The 20,835-nt window shown below is 39.2% G+C and overlaps 1 protein-coding gene across 1 annotated transcript in view; it reads left to right on the top strand.

Moving 5' to 3' along the window:
- Nucleotides 1-8,149: 8,149 nt before the first annotated feature.
- LOC115784709 (myocardin-related transcription factor A-like) overlaps nucleotides 8,150-20,835 on the top strand; it is a 39,957-nt gene continuing 27,271 nt past the window's right edge. The window contains 2 exon segments of the mRNA XM_030736035.1: nucleotides 8,150-8,279; nucleotides 14,833-14,898. Of these exon segments, the coding sequence (XP_030591895.1) occupies nucleotides 8,150-8,279; nucleotides 14,833-14,898 (196 nt within the window).

Here is a 20,835-nt window from a genome sequence, read left to right as displayed (position 1 = left end):
CTGTGTGACTGACACATGGTGATTTCAATAGTATATAATGATAACTCAGACATACTCAGACTACACAGGTTAGTTAGTTGCAGTCTATGTGTCAAATAGTTTGTGCTAAGTAAATTATACAGTACACAGTACCAGTCAGATATGGTTGTGCTTCCCCCCACCCCCCCTCCATGTTATCATGTCAGTGACAGAATGATTAAGGTAAAGGTTAAAATTATGGGTGCCCATAAAAATTTGCCTACTTGGTGCCTCATAAATGACACAGTCAACATGGCTAGTGTTTTTTTTTTTTGTTGTTGTTTTTTTTTCAATGTTGTATCTCCTTCTCTTACCCCTCGGGACACAGCAGATGGCTCTCCTGTTTTGTTTTGGTGTTTCAGAGGTGATACAGGTGATAAGCACACAGTAATCTGACACAGCCGTTCAAATGACTGTACTATTTAGACAGGAATATGCTGTGGAGACCTTTTTAAAATTACACGTCTCCATCTGCTGGCCAAAAGATGTACTACAACTTGCATTTCTGCAAGACAAAACAAATATGAATCTTGGTGTCTGGTTAATGAACACAGTGCCATCCCTTTGCTCTAGACAAGTGCTACTCTATATCAAGTCCCATTATTAAAGCCTCAAATGGGTTTTTGTACATGTGTGTGTTTGTATGTGTGTAACCGCAGCACCAGTGATAAAGAGGTTCTGCATATATTGATGTGGCCAGCTGGCCCTGCTATTTAAACCCATGGCAGAGAGTACGAGAGTTTAGAGGAAAGAGAGATGTAATATCAGAGGAGGAGTGGGGGAGATATGAGGGGTGAGTGTCAACAGAAGCAAAGGGTTAAACTTTGAGAGCAAGAAGAGAGCAAATCATTTAAAGGGGAATAAATGAATTAAATATGAGGTCAAATTAAGCCTTTGTCAGCCTCAAACTGTGAAAATATCACTTCTATCAAAATTACCCCATTATATTGAGCTCTATTTGCAACACGATAGATGTATGCACTATACTGGAGGGAATGAGCCTAAATAGACCCTCCACACAACCTTAAAATGTGCTCACAAACAATTTTGTGTTAACTAAATTATGGAAAGCAAACTGGTAAACTCTGTATGTTTGGAACCAGAAAGTGCAGTTTCATGGTGACAAAACTTAATGCATCCTTCTGAGCTGTCAAAAAAAGGTCCCATTATTTAGAATAGTCTGCAAGAAAACTGAAAAGTCTCTAACTCATTCTGCCTTTGTTTTCCATGCAGACTTTATTTTGACTGACACGGGAATCAATAGTTAATAACTGTTTTTTTTTTTTGATTTAATTATTTCTCAGGGGGGCTCCAAAGGGAGAGAAAGACATGCGGGTAAAAAGGGTGGATGGATGCGAAGACTGCGCCAAAAATGGATACCACTGAGTCAGCAGCTAATTAAAAATGTAATTGCTCAGTTACTTTGTTACAGGAGACAACAGGGAGTCTTTTTTTGGAAAGCAGAAATAAAAAGAAAGCTGATATGGTTATGGTACAGTGCATCATAATAACATAACAGTTCCACCAGGGGGAACAGCAGCAGCTAGGATTGTGGTTGAAGTGTAGAAAGGATAGATGATAAAACTATAGATGAGGTTGATTTATATGCTTGACAAAAATAAATAAATAAATAACACTGGGTGGTATGAAGTTTATTTCCATAGTTTAAAGATAAACTATGCTGGCCTAATTTTAATTATTTATCCATTTAAAGAGTTTGTGTGACATGATGAAATATTAGACTAAAAATAAATAAATGGTGTCCTTCAACTAGCTACCTTGTTAGGTATTCTTGTGCGTACTGCAGCCTTTAATTTCCTGTATTTATCTGAGGTCGCTGGAGCTCTTTCTGAAGTATCAAGTCAGCTTGTTAATGAACACACCAAATAACTCATTGGATTTCTGCTACTGCTTCTAGGCAATGCCTTGTGACATCCAGTCTGATAATTTCCTCTTTGTGACATAGCAGAGAATAATTTTACCTATGGACGACTGTTAGTGAGATATCGACATTGTGTGTTTGACAGACAGTGACAGAGACTGTTGGGAGAAGGTGACTCAGTAAACAGCCAAGCCTGCTGTAAGTAGTGTTTGGTGTATTTATTACTTAGCTAGACAGCTGCTTTGTCATTTTTTGGCATGGCTCTCACAATCTTCTTTATGCAAGTTTTAGGGTCAATCTATGCATCCAACTGTATATACACTTAAACTGCAAATGAACCAAAACACGGGAATTTATTGTACCATGTGTGCATGCAGTAGCATACAGTGTGGTGGGAGTAATAAAACATAGACTTTCTTGTCATTTTTTAAAGTTGTCTTGAGCAACAGTTCTCTGAAGGCCTTTTAAAGTTTTTCATTGGACATTGGCTGCTGTCCTTGTGCCTGACCATTTTCAGAGAAGCATAAAAAAGTCATCTCACTCAAGCGATGAACAAGTGTTGCATTTACACAGAGCAAAGAACCAATTTTAAATGGTATCTTTAGGCATTTTATTACTAGCAGCCTGTTGGAAAAGCATATAATTTGTTCTCATCTCTTTAGTTTAATCTAAGAACATGCCAAACATAACACAGTTTGACAGTCATAAAATAGTATTTTTATTCTAATAAGATGATTCCTAGAGAGCAATTAGCTGAAAACCTGGCATGTCTCAGCATGGTGTGAAGTGTGTCTTTAAAAAATGAAGAAACTGGAGGACAAAAGAAGTGTCAGGCCTAAAAACTGTCTACAGCAGATGAACAGTATCTGAAAGTCTTGTCCTTAAGAAATACCATAAATGAATAATGCAAAGACCTGCGAACAGAACAAAAGGCAGCCAACATCCAAAGAAGAGCTTTGAATGTCCTTCAAGAAGCCTGGAGAACTATTCCTGAAGACTACTTAAAGAAATAACAAGAAAGCTGCCTAAGAGAGTTCAGACTGTGCTGAAGAATAAAGGTGGTTATATTGTCAATACGGCTCATATTGACTTTCAAGGTCTTTAGAACTGTACAGACTCTGTTTGTACCTTATATAATGTATTTCCATGTATGCTCACACATATTTCAATAAATTGCTGCACCTATTTTCCATTTTATTAGGAAAATATCAAGAAAGGAGGGGTGGCTAAAAGACTTTTGCACAGTACTCTTATTTGCGCTTGGAGGTTCATTGCTATCTTTCACAGCAGTGCTTCAGACAGATATAACCATATTATTATGCTGGCTGAGTTGACACAAAGATCAAGGTATCAGCTCAAAGCTTTTTTAAACCACACCAGAACTGAGACCTCCACGATAGTACTTTGTACTACAACACCTAGCTGTACAATTTCAGGTCCCCACAGCAAAATATTCACTCGTCATACATGATGAAAATCTTCATCAACATTAGCACGACTCTCAATTCAACAAAAAGGAAAGAGCCCCCACAATCCTGCACTGTTCTCCACCTACTTCCAAGGTGTGCGGAGTATAGGATAAACTCTAAAGTGTAGTCTCCAGCAGCATATATTATATATAGCAGTTTTAATATGTGACTAATATGTTTCAGCTTGTAGTTTTCATCAAGGTCATTTTAGAACATAACATTTTAAATAGGATAAATGCAGAGTAGAAAAAACCAAAACAGCTAATCATAGAGGTCTGATGTACATATCCACCAATTAAGGAAGGCTGGGCATGTGGTCATGTGGTTTAAAACCAATCACTGTCCCCTGGCAATGCAGGGCATCCAATCAGAAACATGGGTGACTCTATATTTGGTCAATAAACTGTAGAAGTGCAGCACTTATGATGACCCTTATGATGAAGGTCACAAGCTTAAGTGCATCAGGGAAATAATAAAGTTGTTCTATATTCTGTAAATTTGGCCAATTGTTGATAGCCGATATTCTTCAAATCACCCAGCCCTAATAGTAATTGTAGTATAAGAAAAAATACCACCCTTACCTCCGCAGGACCCAGTGGCGATGTGAAAATCTATCACTAAAAAACTGACCTTGACTGTTCCTCAGTTCTACTGGCCAAAAAATGTGACTTCTTCAGCCACTACTCTGTGATCTGTTATGTTTATTAATAGACAGATTATCATCTGGATCAACAAGAGAGAGATTTACAGTTCACTTTGCTGGCTTTCATCCCAGCATTTATAACTCATTTGAGGACACACACTTTATCAAGATTGTGACTGACTCACATGCAAAGATGTGTAGGCATATTTTAAAAGCCTTAATCTTGTGTTAACATTAATTATGCAGATATATTAGTGATGCACAGGGTTGAACAGGTTGTACATGTAGATAGACTCTGCGAGAGGAAACAATCGCACACTCCGAGCACACAAGCACACAGCAAAGCAGGATTAGCCCTGCCAGCATTTTGGTTGGAGCCTTATCTGAAGTAATGGTGTATGAGAGTCTTGATTCATTTTCCCTTAGCCCGTCAGACTGAGGAGTTCTTTGCCTGGGGACAACACTTCTTGCATAATAACACTCTCAGTATCAAGAACACACACACACACACACACACACACACACACACACACACACACACACACACACACACACAGAGTTCCTGCATGTTTAACATAAATATGCAGCCTCTCACTTGTGATGATCGTATCCTTTACAAAACCACATGCTTTATCATGTGTTTTCATCTTCAACATGCTTTTTGTATTTGCAGCGCAGCCACTGATATGTAGGTCTTTTTTTTTGTTTTTTTACATAATGTGAACATGACAAGTACCATCGGCTCCTTGTAATGCTAACTGACAGATGAGAATAGAGCGCTTAGTTTTTTTCACCTTGAAAGGGCTCTCTTTTAATGTCATGTCATATTAGTTGATGTCACCTGGGACAGAGCGTTAATAATGGAGATGAATGGAACTGTCAGTGGAAGGGAACAGGTGTTTTATACTGACATGCAGGCACAGAGAGGAGGAGACAGTTGTGCTGAAGGAATGCGGTGAAAGCAACATGAACGCCTGCAAGCAGGTATACTGTATACACTTTAATGAGGCACTGGAAGAAAACAGATCAGCTCATGGACTAGATATGCAGCTACGTGTTTTCCCAGTAGAGTGTACCACAGCTTAATGCCAAAGCCAGAACTGAAGACACTTTTCTATTGCTCACTAGATGCTAGCTTCCTGGAAATTCAAAATCTGTAAAAATATTTCCACAAGAAATGAAGTTCAGCATTTTTTTGGTGTGTTTTGGCAGCAATATTAAAATGAATTGATTTATAAATTAGATATCATTTCTGAACTATGTACTTTAACCTGGTGCGATACTCCGTATTTTTGGTTTGGTTTGTGTGGAAATCTAACCTGGAGCTGCTCTTTAGTCTTTGTCTTTAGTGGGGATGAAGCAAGTGGAGGACGGGTCTCTGAATGATCAGGATGCAGTGGACATGGAGGTGGGAGGTGAGTCTGAAAGGCTGAATGAGGAGAGGCACTGAGATTTAAAGCACACAGAGCAGAGGCTGATTGGGTTGCAGAAGGTGGGCGAGAAAATGAGTGAAGACGACAGAACTGATTTTGAGGGAGTGATGAAAAGAACAGACTAAAGCCCAAATGACTAAGAACACAGGCAGACAAGTGCATACAGATCTTCCTATTGAACTGCATCAGCTTCATCATAAGGTTTCCTTTATGACAAAGCTTATAGTTAGGGCTGGATCAGGTGACCCTGAACCATCCCTTAGTTATGCTACTATAGGTATAGGCTGCTGGGGCGGGGTTCCCATAATGCACTGTGTCTTTTCATTCACCTTATTTACTCCGTTTATACTTCACTCTGTATTTAATCATTAATTATTATAATAATCTCTGGCTCTCTTCTACAGCATGTCTTTTGTCCTGTCTCTCTCCCCTCAGCCCCAGCCAGTCATGGCAGATGACTGCCCCTCCCTGAGCCTGGTTCTGCTGGAGGTTTCTTCCTGTTAAAAAGGAGTTTTTCCTTCCCACTGTTGCCAAATGCTTGCTCATAGGGGGTCGTTTTGACTGTTGGGTTTTCTCTGTATTATTGTAGGGTCTTTACCCACAATACCAAGTGCCTTGAGGTGACTGTTTGTTGTGATTTGGTGCTATATAAATAAAATCAAATTGAATTGAAAAAGCGACCAAATTTAAACCAATCTCTCTCTGTGTGCATCTCTGCCATCTTGTGGCCACCGTTGACTATTGTCTCTGGAAGTAGTCCTGACTCTGACTCTGACTGAAATCTAGAGCTTATGGGCCTAGTTTCCCGTACAGGAATTATGTCTAATCCTGGACTAAATACTTTTTCCTATTGTGGTCGTCACTGACTTTTTCCTTTTAGTCTAGGACCATGCTTAATCCATGACTGGGAAACCAGCTGATAATGTTTTGTTGGGCATGCCCTTGTCCTGTTATCAAAGGCTGGAGCTTGTTAAGCTGAGAGCACAGCAGCCTTTTCTGGTTGTTTGCACATGTGCAATGCAGATAAACCACTGGTCATTGAAAAGAAACTGATGGGAGACTAATGTGCTACACAAGCTACCGCTGGCTCTACTTTAACTGCTCTGAGATCAGTTGCTAGCCTTACCCTGTGTGGAAACAGAGCTCACAGTAGGAAGTGAACGGGCACTATGTGATTTACCATCCTAATGAATGATTTTTTTTCTTGCCAGCCATCTTGACCAACATGTAGTGGAGTTAGAGTGCACTGTGAGAAAGTTTTTAATAACTCCTTTAGCAGGGGACGCCTGGATGATAGAGAGGGGTCATCAAATCCAAATCGGTTCTGCTTGCCCTTCTGTAAAAGTCACCACACACCGCTGCTCTGAAGTGAGCAAAAGCCCAGGCCACAGCTTGTCCTCACTTCATTCTCATGGCAATTTTCAATGCAGTTTAGTTTAAGTTTGCTTGGTTCAAGTTCATTTTTATTATTTAAAATGTATTAAATGAATTTACTTTTAGCTTATTTTTTCATAGTTTCACATAGATAAATTTAGGTATTACAATACACGTGTCATTACAGCATCACAGCCTCAGTGAACATATTACGCCAAAGCCTCTTCATGCCAATCAATTTGACCAGATTGACAAAAGACTAAAACCAAATATATTTTAGTTTTTTGTAAATTTCATTTTAGTTAATTTTCAAATATGCACATCTGTTAAGTTAATTTATTGACATTTTATAAGGTATTTTTTTATGTTTATAACAGTTAACTAAAATACTTTTTCATTATTAGTTTTAGATTTAGTTTAGCCTCCTAATCCTGACTCTGAGTAAACTGTCAAACATTGTTAGCAGAAAAAAAAAAACAGATAAAAGTCAGACAGCTGGACAGAAAGGCATAAAAGAAGAAAGCTGACAGAAATGATGATGGGCATGTAGAGTGGCAGCAGCTGTTAAGGTGTTTGTGTGTGGGGGGGTAATGATTTTATGCCCAAAGGCTACAACGGTAGAAGGGTGCTCACACAGGTGCACATCACTGACACCACACTGAGCTCAGATCAGAAGTGCTAAGTGAGAGGAATTTGGTGAGGAGAACGTGTGTGTGTGTATTTGTGTTCGTATGCGCCTGCTTGTGTCTGTCAACGGCCGAGTGACTGAGCACAGCAACAGCTGTGACAGACCGCTCGAGCACAGATTCACTGATATATGACACATGAAGGCATGCATGCACACACGTCTTAGTCAGTCCTGTAGCAACAGCAAATCTAGGAGAAGCTCGGTATTATAGTTTGTATTCATCTGTTCTTTTATGTATTTTTTTAAACTATTAAGAATTTTCTCATAGAGACTCTCTCTCTCACTCCTGTTTTTACTGACTGAATCTAATGAAGGATTTCTTCAAAAGGAGTGGTGGGAATGGCTGGGTTGATGAGAACAAATCTCTTTTGATCATCACTGAAACGAGAAACTTCGCAGAATACTTCTTCTTCCACGTTTCTTTACTTTAAAGGATATTCCTTCTCTTCAGTCATAACAGTGGCCTCCCACAGCATGCGTTTATAAGCGGATTGCTTTGCTTTGTTTTGAGGAATTTAAAGACTGCAGAAATCCAGCACCTGGACTAAACTGATGCCCACCATTGACTACTTGTTCCCATTGTGGTGTTTATTTTGTGGATGACTCACTGAGGGGAAGTTTTACAGTTTGCTGATGCTCGCCATGCTGGAGCACCTTCCATGCGTCCACATTGACCCTTCCCCTTTCGGGCCTCAGCCAATCAGAAGCAACATGGATAAGAGAGACATACGGTTTGAGTTAGAGCGCCAGGCCTGTCAGAGTCTCAGACAAGGTGGGGTACCTGTTTCTGGTCACGTTTCCAGTTCACACATGAGCACATGGACATTTTTACAGCCACACTCACACAACACATGAGGATTTAAAAATATCTGTAGCTCAGATTGTCGGTATTAGTAGTTGATTTTGAGTAACCACACACTAATTTTGGCCAAAATTTACACTGAAACAAACAAACTGCATCAACTGTTTTAAAAGTGAAGGCTTACTCATCCAAGACCAGAGGTTTATTTTCTGGGTTGAGGTGTTAAGTGGATCAAATACTCTACAAGGGGCTTGGTTACAGTTGGGGCTCAGCCAGCCTGGGCACAGCACACATTGCCTTGAGTGTATGAACTCAGCAACCTGTTGACTGTAGGGGCCTGGGCCTTGAACCAAAGTAGCTGGACAGAGAGGAGTGTGGACCAATTTAGACAAGGACAAACTCCAAGAGACTTTAGTTCCTTTTCAGTGAAAATTCAAAAACATGTTCTTACACATTACCACTTTGCAGTTATGAGAAAATATATGATAACTTAGGAGACTGACAGCATAACTGTGCTTGGCAGAGACTGCCTTACACATCCTTTCACCACATTACTTCTGATGTTTTCCCATTAGACCAAGTGTGCACACTCTTTTAAGCTGTCCTTACACTGTATGTGCTTGTGCGCTTGTTGGCAGTTTACAGTAATGTGCCTCTTAATTCATCTGACTGTCTAGAGGGATTCGGTTGCGAGTGGTTACAGCATAGACACAAATAGAAAACTTGTAGGGCGGGGGTAGAAAGGGGGACACAGAGGAGGACCATAGGTTAGGGGCAGAGATGAGAATTTGAATTCTCCACTTGTTCACTCACTCACTTACACACTATAAAGTGTTTACTATATAGCAGACTCACTAGGGAACAAGTAAAGACAGCTGTTGGTCCATTTGGATGGACCCTTACTACAGAATTATGCACCGCCTGTTTGTAATTATCTCTAAAAATCTCTAAAGCTTTAAGAACAAGAACACAATAATGTTGCTATTTTGGTTGCTGCTTTGGTTGCTATTTCACTGTGTAACTGACATATCTCTTAATATAGAAAGCATTTTGACTGAACTACCTACACAAGATACAGATGTAACAGGGCTATTATATAGGCTCGCTATTAATGTCACACATGCAAAGCAGTCAAATACATGAAAATAACAGTTTTAAAGCAGTTTACCCAGTGCTATAGCTCATGTGCATATTTTATAAGGGAGCAAACTAAAATCTCCAATATGGTGTTGCATTGGTCAATTTAAAAAAAAAAAAATCCTGCTGCTCAGTCAGAGGATATGATGAGACACTGCACGGCTGAGATGTCTGAGGACTATAATACTCACCAGGCACTCTAATCACTTAAAATAAATGACATTAGCTCCATATTTGACAGCTTTTCTGGCAACAGATAGAGGAGAATGAAATTTTCAGGGCTGATCAACACATTTAACCGCATGCAACCAAATCAACTTCACGCTGAATTCAATTTCACAATCTAAAACCAAAGTCACATTTTTGTTCAGTACAATGTTGTCTGTAACCATATATCATGGGTTTAATAGCAAAACTACAATTACAGTTACAAAATTAGATTTTATTGAATGTCAATGAAATATTGTAACACAAATAGAGACAGAGAAACTGCAAAAAAAAAAAAACAAAAACAATTTTTGAGTAAATTCTCAAGGGCCATAACACCAAGAGAGGTTTGTGGCACGTGAAAGCGCACAACAGGTCTCATTTCACCCACAATTAGATACCAGGCTCATCTCCTTGTTGTGATTCCTTCTGTGTGAAAAGAATTTTCTAATATACTCATGTAATTTATGGCTATGAAATGGAGAATCAACACTTGTCATGTTGATGAGACAACTTTAAGTCCTGAAGACATTTTTCAAAATCTTTCTTATTTGCAGTTTGAACACCCAGAAGGACCTCGATCAGATTTTTAGGGTCAATGCGCTCTTTGCAATTTGTTGCTTCACTGCCTGTTTGGCGTGTGACAATTTTCATTTGGCATAAGATGGCACGTCTCATTTTACTCAATTTACTAAACTTAAGATGGGGACATCCAATTGCTATGACAGTGGTGTCCTCGTCTGCTGGCTTATACTCAGACCATCCACTGATTCTGAGACCCTCCATCATCTGGATTCTTCTGCGTGGCCAGATTTCACTAGGTGCACCGTGCAGAAGCAATTGCTCTGTGTTCCCTGCTTCCACATGTGGGCAAAGCTTAAGCTGCCATGTACCTTGTGTACAAGAAATTCAAAATTCCTTTCAAGTTTAGCCTGTGTGTAGTAGCCATTATTAGCATTAGGATGTTATTTGTCTGCATAAACTCTTTAAGATGATGGCTAAAGCTAGACTTCCTGTTGTGTAGGGGCATTTGAGCAATGAGAGCATATTCCCAGAATAGATTCTGTATCAACACATAACATCACTTTGCAAATGCAAGTCATTGTGCGAATGTTTTGTGATTATGTATGCATACACAATGCTACCATGCATAGAGATTAAAATGTGCATCTGCACTGCGATGTATGTTTGTGTATGTGTGTGCAAATATTATGCATGCTTGTAATGAGTGTCTATGTTAGTGTTTGCTTTGTGAGGCTGCCCATGTTTCCCTGCAGGAGCCAGTTAAATCTTTCCTGCTGCCAAGACAAGAAACTGCACCATCCTGTGTCAGCCAAGTCTTCATCACGGAAATCAAAGCAATATGAATGTTTTTGTAGGTCACTCATAAGCACTGTCTGCAGATTCTGTTTCTAACAGGCCACAGTAACACAGCATGCTATCATTTTTTTTCCAACTCAGGGAAGAAAATGTAGGCAATGCTCAAATATCTGAAAACATTCAGCTTGTTCTTATTAAGTAAGATTTTACAGGAGACATGACTGACAGTTTTAGGCTGTTTTCTGTTGACACCTGGGAAACCAAGAGAAAAGGAGACAGTCATGTTTCAGGGACACTGACAGTTTGTAATAGCAACGGAAAGGATGGAGGATGTGGACCAGAGAGTGGAAAAGGAAGATGGCAGATTCAAGAGATGGGTTTGGAGGTTTGAATTCAGATTTAGGAAAAAATTGAAATCAGAGTGTTGCATCCAGATTTTGTTCATTACAGTACATACAATACTGTGCAAAAGTCTTGAATGACACCGTATTTCTTTATATTTTGTTTCCACTGACTTTCTTGACAAGTCGTCTTGAGCAATAGCTCTACAGGCTTTCTGGAGGTCTTTCAAAGTTTTTCTTTGATCATTGGCAGTGTGGGATCATCTTGGCAGAGAACAGAACAAAAAGTAGCAACATCCAAAGAAGAGCTTTGAATGTCCTTCAAGAAGCCTGGAGAACTATTCCTGAAGACTACTTAAAGAATGAGAAGAAAGCTGCCTCAGAGAGTTCAGACTATGTTGAAGAATAAATGTGGTCATACTATCATATATCCATATATTTCCATTTATGTTTGTACTTGTTTCAGTAAATTGCTGCTCCTACAAATGAAATGACAGGTGAAATGAAAGGTGGCTTAAGACTTTTGCACAATTCTGTACTATTGGCGGATGTATTATTTTTACATAGCATTTAATCTATTTTATGTTATTTCAGCTCAAACAAACTGGGCAATAATATTTCCTTTATTATTTAAGTAAGCATTTAGCCCAGACTCCTAAGTTTACAAACTGAGTTGTTAATGTGTAAACAATTTGATTTTAAGCTGCTCTTATGAATATTTTATTGCACTCAAAAATGTAATCTGAAAGGAGTAGCTGATTGCAAATAGACTGAGCATTAAGACAAATGGTTCATTGGCTCTGTTGAGTGTTTTTGTTGTCAGAAGTTTACATCCACTCATCATGGGCATGAATGTCATGGTAATTTTTCAACGTTTAATGATTTCTTTGAGCTGGTCTTTTTCCAGGATTGCACAGCATACATCTTTAATGACAAAAACTCGGTGCACAAGTTTGAATTTAACTTGGATTTTCTCTAATACACACAGGGTCAAAAGTATACATACAGGCTCAAATATGTACATACACCCCACTAATATTTGGTTAAATGTCCCTTAGCAAGTTGCACCTAAATCAAATCCTTTCAGTAACCATCAACAAGTTACTGGCATAATTCTGGCTGGATATTTGACAATGTTGATGCTGATTTGAGGTGAAGTTGAAAAGCTTGCTCACATGGACAAGCCAAATACATTCTGAAGAAAGGTTTTATGGTCAGATGAGACAGAAACTGAGCTATCAGGACACAATGGCAAGAGGTATTTTGGAGAAGTAAAGGTGAAGGTTTCAAACTTAAGAACATTGTACCAACTGTCATGCATGGTGGTAGTAGCATCATGCTCTGGTGCTGTTTTGCTGTCAGTGGTACTGGTACACTGTAAAGTAGATGGAATAATGAAGAAGGAGGACTATATTCAAATTCTTCAACTTCACCTCAAATCAGCATCCATATGGTCAAATATCCAGCTAGAATTAAGCCTGAAGCTTGTTAATGGCTACCAAAGTATCTGGTCTAGGTGCAACTTGCTAAGGGACATTTTACCAAATATTAGTGGGGTTTATGTACATATTTGAGCCTGTATGTATACCTTTGTGGATACCCTGTGTAGATTAGAGAAAATCCAAAATAAATTTAAACTTCTACATCCAGCTCTGTTTTTAAAGTCGTTAAAGGTGTATGTTGTACAATTTTCCACCCTGTTCAGAGAAATCATTAAAAGCCCATGACGAGTGGATGTAAACTTCGGAACACTTGTCTAAAACTGCTGAAGTGCTGATCAAGTGTGCCCACATGAGGTTTCAGCCGATGGTGAAGGAATACTCTGATGAGGAATAGTGAGATACAGTTTGAATGTCATTGGGGTGATCAGTTTCAGCCCAGAAGGTGCAGTAGTAAATTTTGACTTTATGGATATGTCCTTTCACACCACTGATCAGACAGTATGACTCAGCAATGAGCTCTAGGTTTGTACTTACAGTAGAAGGTTATATTTAAACACTTAATGGAGCATGTTTAGGAAATTAGGAAGTGATTATGACCAGGCAAAAAAAAAAAAAAATGCAGAAGGTGAAAATACAGCTCTTCTTGTGTGTGTTTCCCCTCTTTTTCATAAGCCTCTCCTAAAAGACTAGCACAAGGATATTCATGCAGTTCATGTGCACTAAAAAAAAAAAAAAAGCAAGCTAAAAATAACATACACTGTATTGCCAAAAGTGTTCATTCACCCATCCAAATCATTGAATTCAGGTGTTCCAATCACTTCTATGGCCACAGGTGTATAAATCAACTTGACTGACCTCAACCTGATAGAACACCTTTGAATTAGAGCGGAGACTGTGAACCAGGTCCCCTCATGCAACATCAGTGTCCGACCTCATATAACACATCATATTAAGTGAATACTTTTGGCAATATACTTTGGCTTTACATGGATTCAAGAATCAAGGATTCAAGGATTCAAGATTCCTTGATTTTCACTGCACGTACAAGCATACGCAACGCGATTCAGGTTGTTCTAATGAGCACAGAGCACGTGCACGCGCTGCCATCTCAGAGATACATGGGAACCAAACCCTGCACCCAGACTAAAGAAATGTCAGTTACCACATCGCACTGTCACATTACCTGATCTGATCTGAAAAGATCTGCGGTTGGTCAGAATCTTATGTCACTGACCACAGCCCCCCCCAAAGAAATAAAAAAAATATATATATATAAATAAAAAAGCTCAGTATTATTTTTGTTTTTTAGTTGCAACTTATAACACATTGTGCAACAACTTAACCACAGTTTTATGTGGCAATTCTGTGTACTAATACTGTGGATGTAGAAAGTCAGAGTGTGTGAAAAAGAACTTCATACCCAAAATATTTCTGCATTTTCATGCACCTCACTGCTCATTTCATGATGCAGATCAAACTGCTGATGTGCAGAAAATCATTTTCTTCTAATCTGTATTTTCATATCGTCTTAACTTTCAGCCCTCAAAATGTTTTTGCAGATATATTTTTCTCTGAGCAAACAGAGTTGCATGAATGAATCAATAATTTATAAGGTGTATAATAACAAACATCAAGTTGAATGCAGTTACTCTCAATATGTGCATTCTGCTGTCTTTTCCCTCCTTTCCCTCACACTCTCTGTGATGTTGTAATGTCATGAATCATGAATGTGTCTGTGCTGCCATTTCATCAAAAACCTGAAACAGGAAACTGCCTGTATACGTGTTCATATGTGTTTAACTTCCCTTTGTAGTGTGTTATATAACCTTGTGTGCATCTGATCACAAAAGATCGCAACTTTTATAGCAACTAACGGTGTAGATAGAAAGGTCCTGCCAGAGCACCTTTGACACTGCACTGCAGCATAACTGCTTCAATTTCTTGCTTTCATTTTGTTCAGAGGCATTTTCTTAGTAATGTGGCTTTCGGTTGGTGAGAACTGACATAGATACATAGCCAGTTTGATGACTGCTTTCCATTCATTCTGCCATTACTGACTTGCATCTTGGTGTTCAGTTCTTCAGCTGAAATTGCAACAGAGAAGAAGCAGAGAAGAGCTGGTCAGCCAGGGGATCATGCCACGTAAGTTATAACAAAATGTTTTGGAGATATATTTTGGTATGAACAATAACCTCTTACAATAACCTTTTTAGTTTATACTACACGTAAACCTTGTGGTGCTGTGCAAAAGTCTTTAGTCACCCCTCATTTCTTTATAGTTTCTTCCAAGGAGTCAGACTTTCTTGTAATCTTTTTAAGTGGCTTTGAGCAACAGTTCTCCAGGCTTTCTGAAGGGCTTTCAGAGTTCCTCTTTGGACATTGGCAGCTTTTTCACTCATTTTCAGTCCAGTCCTTGTACCTGATCATTTTCACAGGAATGTTTTTTTTTATTGTTAAGTCACTTAACACTGACCTTTGAAGAATTCAAACATTACAAGGGCAACTAACTCAAGGGATGAACTACTGTTGCGTCTATACACAACAAACAGCTTAGCCCAGAACCAATTTTCAATTGCATCTTTGGATGGCACTTTGTTACTAGAAGCCTTTTGCAAAAATACCTCATTAATTTCCCTTTCCTTAGTGGAATCTATGAAATGTGCCAAAGATAACACAGTTTGACAGGCATAAAATAGTATTTTTGCTCCAACAAGAAGAAAGAGCTATTAGCCAAAAACTTGTCATATCACAGCATGGTGTGCAGAGTGTGAACAGTATCTGAAAGTCATCTCCTAAGAAATAGGAAAAACTCCAGCAAAGACCCGACACAGGACCTGAGCAATGCATTTGACCCTTTGTCATCAGTATGTTTGGAAAGAGTGAGGTACAACAGCGAATGTCTGCAGCCATCTGTAAAACACGGTGGAGGCTCTGTCATGTTTGGGGCTGCATTTCAGCCGGTGGTGTTGGAGATCTGACAGATCTGTTAAAACTGACAGAATTATAAACACAGAAAAGTACCATCAGATCTTGAGCCACCATGCAATACCATCTGGAAAGCATCTGATTGGCAACAACAGCTTTATTTTTCAGCATGACAATGATCCCAAACACACTGCCAATGGGATTGGAACCCTATCAGTCATGGATTGGCCTTCTCAGAGCTCAGATCAATATTATTGAAGCAGTGTGGGATCATCTTGACAGAGAACAGAACAAAAGGTAGCAACATCCAAAGAAGAGCTTTGAAGGTCCCTCAAGAAGCCTAGAGAACTATTCCTGAAGACTACTTAAAGAAATGAGCAGAAAGCTGCCAAAGAGAGTTCAGGCTGTGTTGAAGAATAAATGTGGTCACAACAAATATTGACTTTCAAGCTTGTTAGAATTGTACAAACTCTGTTTTTTGTCTGATATACTGCATTTGTATTTGGATGTTTGTACATTTCAATGAATTTCTGTACTTATGTCCCATTTTACTATCAAAATATGAAGAAATGAGGGGTGATTCGAGACTTTTGCACATTACTGTAAAAAGTAATTTTTTTCACTACAAAAGGAGGAACAGTTTGTGTTATGATTTTAAAAAAATGCTTGTCGCTGATGTCATATTAGCTTCCGTTTTAAATGCTTACATTTGAGGACGCAGATACTGTCAAAATGCAGAATCATCTTTGGCTTACAAAAAAAAAAAAAATTAAAACAGCACAAGAACCTGTAACATATAAAACAAGTAATGCACAGTACATAGATCTCATACATCTTAGTATGATGTGATTCAGCTTAACAGCTGCATTTAGTTATTCCAAGCAGGTAAAATTCAAATCAGAAGCATTCAGGAACAGTCTGTCATGCTGTTTTAGATTTATTCTCAAAAGATTTGGATTGTGGTTACTGTTGGTGTCAATGCTTTTACAATGAGGTGACTCAAGGTCATGCTTCATCTGCCATCATGTATTTCCGTTAACTGCTTCGTTTTTTTTTTTTTTTATCAGATTGTGAGAGTTCCCCCTCCACCATCCACTTCAAAGTGTTTGATGAGTTATTAAGTTAGCTTACTTCCTTTATGCTTTTGGCTCAGTTTTTTAAAAAGTGAGCCAAAGGCAGTTTCTGGAGTCTTAATTACACTGTTAAATGAGTACTTTTGATTAGAGGCCCCTTCACGGAGCATAACATAATATACTGATGTTCAGCGCACACATTAATATAAGTATGTACAGCACAAAGTTCTGTGCAGCTCACTTACAGTAAGCATTTCCCCACATTTTATTTTCTATGAAAATGAGGTTCATTCTTCCTCTGACAGTCATTCTCACAGTAGGTCTCACACAGGAAGTATTGTGTGTTGTGTGTCTTATCTGCTAATGTTTTACTTGCTCACGTGGTAAATGCCTAAACTGGGAGCCTGAAACTATTCATATGGACTTTGTGTGCATTCACTTTACTGTTGCTGAATGTATTCACCGCCTTGTATATGCACTCACTATTTTCCCTCACTATGTGTAGCAGTTATAATACAATAATCACATCTTATCTTTGTGGGCAAGACAACATTATTATCAAGAACTCATCCAGCTGAGCTGAGAAATAAAATAGAATGATGGAAATTTTCACCTTTGTTAACACAGTGGTACCGTTAAGTTTCCATATTCTTTGTTGGGAGCATTTTGTTGGTGTCAGAAAGAGAAAGTCAGTCCCCCACGCTAGTTGTGGTCAGGTTAGCTGTGACCACAGCAGTTCTTATCTGCTTTCTCCTGTGGTTCTGAAGAACTGACATGAAGCGCAAAATGTTTTGCTCACATGGTTTAATGCAATTTGCCCATGCCTCTCTTTGCAACAGACTCTTCTTAGCAACAGACTTGTTGCTTTGTTAGGTTCTTGCAGTGTTTTTCAGGAAAATTGCAGTTTAGCCTGGGAGGAGACTGACAAACCCTGCACAAAATGAATTAATTCTTTGTTTCAGAATGTAACTGAAAGTTGGATTTATGATGTAATGCTGTATTGCAGATCTGCTGAACTCTGTGGTGCACTTGCTGTTGTCATGCTATCATTGACCAAATTTGGGTGGCGCCTGGGTGTAGCTATAAAGAGAAATAAATAGGTCAACCTTATTTTTTACAACAATGAAAATGCAAAATGGTATTGCATCCACTTAATATGCTGTGGTTACACGATTAAGTCATTTGCCACCACAAGATTTACATTGTTCCTGCATGTTTGACTTCATGCCCACAAGATGAGTGTGCATACAGAGTCAGCACAACAGACCAGTCTTTCTCCCTTGATTATTCTCCTCAGTATGCACTGCACTTCACTTTATTAGAAAGGCAGTCGTGGACACAAACTTCCAGGATCAATACCTCAGACGTGAAATGTCATTAAAGCACAAACAAGGCCTCTTTCTAACCTTAGTGAGGTAAAAATCAGCATGCAGCCATGGTGATCTCATGGATCATTTTGACACAGCATATGACAAGCCCTCAGTTTGATACTTCACCTAGTTTATAATTTTTACCAACCTCAGAAAACATGCTAAACATAGTTTGTCAGTTCACACTAGCCTACATGTGATAAAGCTGAGTTAAACAAAGACAGTGGAGGACTTTATTTTCTTTTTTCAAAAGTACTGTTAGTGAAGGCGATATAATGAACAAAAAGAAAAGAAAGATACTGAAAGCTTTAATTAGTAAACCTGCCCTAGTTACCTGGCTGATGGGATTGCAATATTTGGTTTTTGCAGATGCTCTTCTTCTACTCTGCAAATATCAGATTTATACTTGGTGCCGCATTTTTTTTTTTTTTTTTTTTAAAGCCTGTCTTGGTGCCGCATTTATTCTGTGTGGATTACAAAGGTATCAGACTTTAAACAGCTGACCTGCAGGACAGCTAAATACAGGGAAGTCTAACCCTAAAGAGGAAGCCAAGTGCTAGTCAGCAGGAGACTGAACAGAAAACACAGCTGCTGCCAGAGGAAGTGATGTTGTTCAGTGTTAAAATGCTAAAGACTGGGGGATGTTGGTTAGCTTTAGCAAGGTGGTAAGAAACCATTCGTGCACATAATGGGGTCTTTTCTGTCTGACCCCATCTCAGCGCTCTCTATTTCCTCCTCCTCATTTGCCCTTTGGTCTGTTGTTTCATTTTTCTTCCAGCTGCCTCTCCTCATTTGTCTTCTGTCCCCATCTTCTCTCCACCCGTTTCATGAATCTTCATCTTCCTGAGATCTATTTCTATTCTTTTCACTTTTACTCACACTTCTAAAACCTCACTGTGTGCTCATCCAGTCATCCTTCCCTCAATCCCACCTCATTTTCAATGTAGGTGACTGACAGGCAGTTTTATACACCCTCAAGGTGGACACAAAACTCCCTTGTGTATGGGTGAGAGGTCTAAGAGGGCTGATGTCCCCAGGGTGTGCGAGAGTGAGTGTGCACCAGCAGCGTGGCAGTGCTCAGTGACGTGAACTGAGGCTTCAGCAGGTACCAGCAGTTTTGCCCCTGGTTTGCTAATCCAGCCACAATGCGTGTGTGTGTGTGTGTGTGTGCATGTGCAGTACAGTACTGTACAGTAAGACACATATTCTTTTATGTTAGCTTTGGTTCATTGGACTTGAAACTATACTGTGACTAGGGAATGTCATGCAGCCATCATCACAGATACTGAAAGCTTCCCGCTTGGCTGAAGATAGAAGTGAGGCAAATCTATTTTGCTAAAGAAGTTGAGTGTATGCAAAGCTTAACAAGTCATTCAAGTGTCTCCATATATATGGAGCATGGATGTGGGGACACTCATTATAAATGTGCTGCACGAGAGTGAGAACAATGAAAAACATCCAAGTATTGTAAGTGTGCACTCATCCTAGATGTGCAATAAAAACAAAGCAAAACACATTTAATCTTAGATTTTTACAATACACACATTTTGCTTTCCACACCATGTTCCAGCTTCACCTGCAGCTTAACCAGCAGTAGTGATGGACTTCTCTTCTATGGTCAACCATGGCTGCATTTCCTTCACTCTCTACACTCCAACTCACACTGTAGTATGAAACTGGGTTCAACTGTTTTGAATCCGGTTTTTTGCAAAATGGTGTGGGGGTCCTACACAGTATTGTGACAACTACGTTGAATTCTGGATAAATCAACATCAGTATCAACAAAGCCCCAATTCCACACTTCATGGTATGAACACGTGCAGACAAGCAGCAGCATGAATCAAAATTCATAAGTTTTTGACCAAAGCTACTTGAACTCCGAGAAGTTCTTTTGTGGGATCTAATCTGGGATGTTGTTAATTGGTGATTTCTGAGGCTGATAACTAATGAACTCATCCTCTGAAGCAGAGAGAAATCTTGGACTTCCTTGCTTGGGCAGTCTTCATGTTGAAGATTTTAATGGCTTTTCAAGTTCTTGACACTTTCCACATCAACTGACCTACATATCTGGAAGTAAAATAAAATAAATAAATGCATAACAGCCACAACCTGCAATTATCAGAGTCAGCACGCAGCCATTTAAAGTGGAAGCGAGTCGCACAAATGAAAATCTGATTGGCTTGCAGGGGGCAGGCAAGAAAATGATTGAGTGATGATGCCAGTATTGAAGTTGACAGAGTGAAAAAGAGGAAGAGGAATGTAAAAGAATAGATTAGCAGCCTGAACACTCAGGAAAGCAGGAAGATGACAAATTACAGATCTTACTCATTGAACGTAATCATAAGCTTCATTTGGCCATTGTGGAACAGCTGTATTTGAAGATAAGGCACTGATTGCGCCACTTGGGAGAGTTTTACACAAAGGCAGCAGACATAGTTTGGTAACATATTTCTGAAACATTACTGTTACAGCTGTTGCGCTGTTTTATTTTGTGTATGTGTGGGTGTGTTCTGTTTTCTCTCTCCGCTCTGCAGGAGCTGTCACCCTTTGTCCAACAATGGGTGTTCCCATTCCCAATTAAGGTCACCCTGTATAAAGAGGAGGAGATGGGTTGATGGTGTGGGATTTTCGGGCCAGTTGAAGCAGTGCTTTGGGCTGTGGGGATGTGAGAAAGTGAAGCGCACTATGTCGTATTACTCCAGTTGTGGAGG

This window comes from Archocentrus centrarchus, chromosome 8, assembly GCF_007364275.1.
Source record: "Archocentrus centrarchus isolate MPI-CPG fArcCen1 chromosome 8, fArcCen1, whole genome shotgun sequence".
Lineage (NCBI taxonomy): Eukaryota > Metazoa > Chordata > Actinopteri > Cichliformes > Cichlidae > Archocentrus > Archocentrus centrarchus.
Note: the sequence above shows the minus strand (reverse complement) of the source record. Positions and strands in the feature narration are given on the sequence as shown.